At 64.2% G+C, this 2,848-nt stretch overlaps 1 protein-coding gene across 1 annotated transcript in view; it reads left to right on the forward strand.

The window, feature by feature from the left end:
- The first annotated feature begins 301 nt into the window (after positions 1–301).
- The window catches only part of VPS28 (vacuolar protein sorting 28 homolog (S. cerevisiae)), a 3,090-nt gene continuing 543 nt past the window's right edge, over positions 302–2,848 (forward strand). The window contains exons 1-7 of the mRNA XM_006775133.2: positions 302–855; positions 1,042–1,070; positions 1,164–1,201; positions 1,388–1,477; positions 2,093–2,198; positions 2,285–2,386; positions 2,778–2,833. Of these exons, the coding sequence (XP_006775196.1) occupies positions 819–855; positions 1,042–1,070; positions 1,164–1,201; positions 1,388–1,477; positions 2,093–2,198; positions 2,285–2,386; positions 2,778–2,833 (458 nt within the window). The 5' untranslated portion in view covers positions 302–818. The remainder of the gene's footprint in view (positions 856–1,041; positions 1,071–1,163; positions 1,202–1,387; positions 1,478–2,092; positions 2,199–2,284; positions 2,387–2,777; positions 2,834–2,848) is intronic.

Raw genomic sequence — 2,848 nt, forward strand, 5'->3', positions numbered from 1 at the left:
CCGTTTCCCGCCCCTGGCGCCCCCGGAGTCTGGTCCTCAGTCCTCCGGGAGCTCCTGGCCCTGCCGCCGCCTTCCTTCCCCGGGGACCCGGCCCGTCTGTCCTCCGGAACCAGACCTGGTGTATGAGGACCCGGGCCTGCCAGGGGCTCGGCGTCCAGCATCCTCTGGGCGAAAGGTTCCTTCCAGCCCCGGCACATGCGGGTGCGGGCTTGATCCCCAGCAGGGGGCGTGCAGGAGGCAGCCTGTGGATGTTTCTCTAACGGAGGTGCTTTTCTTTCTTGCCGTCCCTTCTCTCTCAAAAAAAAAAAAAAAGAAAGAAAAGACCACCCGTTACCTGTGCGGCTCCCTCTGCCCAAACGCGCCTCCTGGTCGTCCACCCACACGCTGCCGCCGCCCCTGCCTGGTCACCAGGCTCGGAGCAGCCTGCCCTTCCCCACACCATGGCTGCTCTCCTTTGAAAATATTTGTTCTCTTATTAACTTTAGAGAGAGTGGGAAAGAGACACTGACTTGTTGCATATCTATGATGCATATCTATGCATCATTGGTTGGCTCTCTCTTGTATGTGCCCTGACCAGGGATCAAACCCCCAACCGTGGTGTGTGGTGACGACGCTTTAACCACCCGAGCTCCTCGGGCAGGGCCCTGACTGCTCTCCCGGGGAAGGGCGGCCCCCACACAGCACCCACTGCCCTGGGTTTGTTGCTGTTCCTCATCTGTCTGCTGAGAGCGGGAAGCTCTTCGCACGGCATCGGGGGTGCCTCTGAGTTGGTGCTGGTCCTGCTCCACAGGTCTCTGCTGTGGCCGCTGAACCTAAGGATGTTCCACGGGATCCCAGCCACGCCAGGCGTGGGAGGTGAGCTGGGTCCAGGCACGGGGAGGGCCCAGACTTTCAGCCACTGTAGCAGGCTGACCCGAGCCGTGGCCGGGGGTTATGGGAGCATCGCTAAGTGCCCCCCCATACGGGGACATAGCCTGGGGGTGGTCTCAGGAGGGCCGGGGTGGGGGACAGACTGCTAGCTCTCTGCCTGCTCTGTTACAGCCCCTGGAAACAAGCCGGAGTTGTATGAGGTGAGTGGCGGGCACCTGCCTGGTTGGCGCTGACCCACAGCATATGCCCATGTGAACACCAGTCTGCCAACATGCTGCCCCTCTCTCCGACAGGAAGTGAAGCTGTACAAGAATGCCCGAGAGCGGGAGAAGTGAGTCCAGCGCCCATGTCACCCCCCCAGCACACCCCCTCAGGCCCATGCTCCTACCCTGAGCAGCCTTCACACCCAGGGTCCGAAGGACGTGGGTCAGAGCTCTGCCACAGTGGACACACCCAGTGGGGTGTTGCCTGGCCCTGGGGGCCTCGTGGCCTTGGCCTGACGACACGCCCTCCTCAGGTACGACAACATGGCGGAGCTGTTTGCCGTTGTGAAGACCATGCAGGCCCTGGAGAAGGCGTACATCAAGGACTGCGTCACCCCCAACGAGTGAGGGCGCTGCCACCCACAGATGGGTGCCTGCCCTGGAAGCCGTGTCTTCCCTCCAGGGCTAGGGTGCTCAAGAATGAGAGGGGAGAGGGGTCTGCATGTGGGCATCTGCCTCCCCTGTCGGGCTGGAGGGTGCCTCTGGGTGCTGGCAGCCCGGGCACCATCTGCAGCATCCCCATGGAGAGGTGCCTACCGCCCTGCTCCCCGGTTCATCCCAGCCTGCTCCCGCGGGTGCAGATGTCCTCGTTGGTGAGGCCTTTGGAAGGCGAGCAAGAGTCGGGAGGGCGCTGCTGATCCTGGCTCCTGGGAGGTTCATGGAGCCTTTATTCGGGGGGACAGGCCCCCCAGAGGCCACGGGCTGTGGGTGTGGAGGCATGACCACCACAGTCCCGGAGAGCAGGCACAGGGAGAGCCTCTGCAGTGCAGGGCTCCGACCCATCTGCGGTCCAGGCCTGGTTCTGCCACCCCCAGAACCTTCCCGTGTAGACCCGATGGACGGTCTCGTCCTCAGTGGGCCAGCTCTGACTCATCACCCAGCCCCCCTTCTCCCCAGAGCGGCCCTGGGTCGGGGCAGGCAGGGCGGGCATGCTGGCCCTGAGCCCGTCCTCTCCCCAGGTACACCGCAGCCTGCTCCCGCCTGTTGGTGCAGTACAAAGCCGCCTTCCGGCAGGTCCAGGGCTCAGAGATCAGCTCCATCGATGAATTCTGCCGCAAGTTCCGCGTGAGTCTGCCAGGGGGGCGGGAGGTGGGCGCGATGTGGGTGCTGTTGGGAAGGGGCCTGGCTAACACCCCTGTGCCTCCTCTCAGCTGGACTGCCCACTGGCCATGGAGAGGATCAAGGAGGACAGGCCCATCACCATCAAGGACGACAAGGGCAACCTCAACCGCTGCATTGCAGACGTGGTCTCGGTGAGGCCGCCATGGCACGTGCGCAGGGCCTGGCTTCCCTGGAGCTGCATGGTCCTGGCTCCTCACTGGCAGGGCCTGTGGCTCAGAATGAGGGGGGGCAGGCTGCTCCCCTGGGCCTTGTCCAGGAGGCCTCCGAGTCCCCTCCCTGCCTGAGACCCAGTGGGACGGCCCTGGGTCAAGGCCGCCAGAGCTCCCGCAGGCAGCAAAGTGGATGAACCCCAGGTTGTGGGAACAGAAGTGTGGGAGGAGCCTGAGGACCAACAACCGAGGCCGTGGAGGATGGGTTCCTAAGCAAGAGAGGGGCTGGGGGGTGGCCTGGGCCAGATCCTGCTAGGGGTCGCCCCCCCGGCCCCTGGTGGGGGTATTGCGTCACGCACACACTTGCCCCCAGCTCTTCATCACGGTGATGGACAAGCTGCGCCTGGAGATCCGCGCCATGGATGAGGTGCAGCTCATGGGGGG

Source organism: Myotis davidii, unplaced genomic scaffold, assembly GCF_000327345.1.
Source record: "Myotis davidii unplaced genomic scaffold, ASM32734v1 scaffold1509, whole genome shotgun sequence".
In the NCBI taxonomy this organism is placed as follows: domain Eukaryota; kingdom Metazoa; phylum Chordata; class Mammalia; order Chiroptera; family Vespertilionidae; genus Myotis; species Myotis davidii.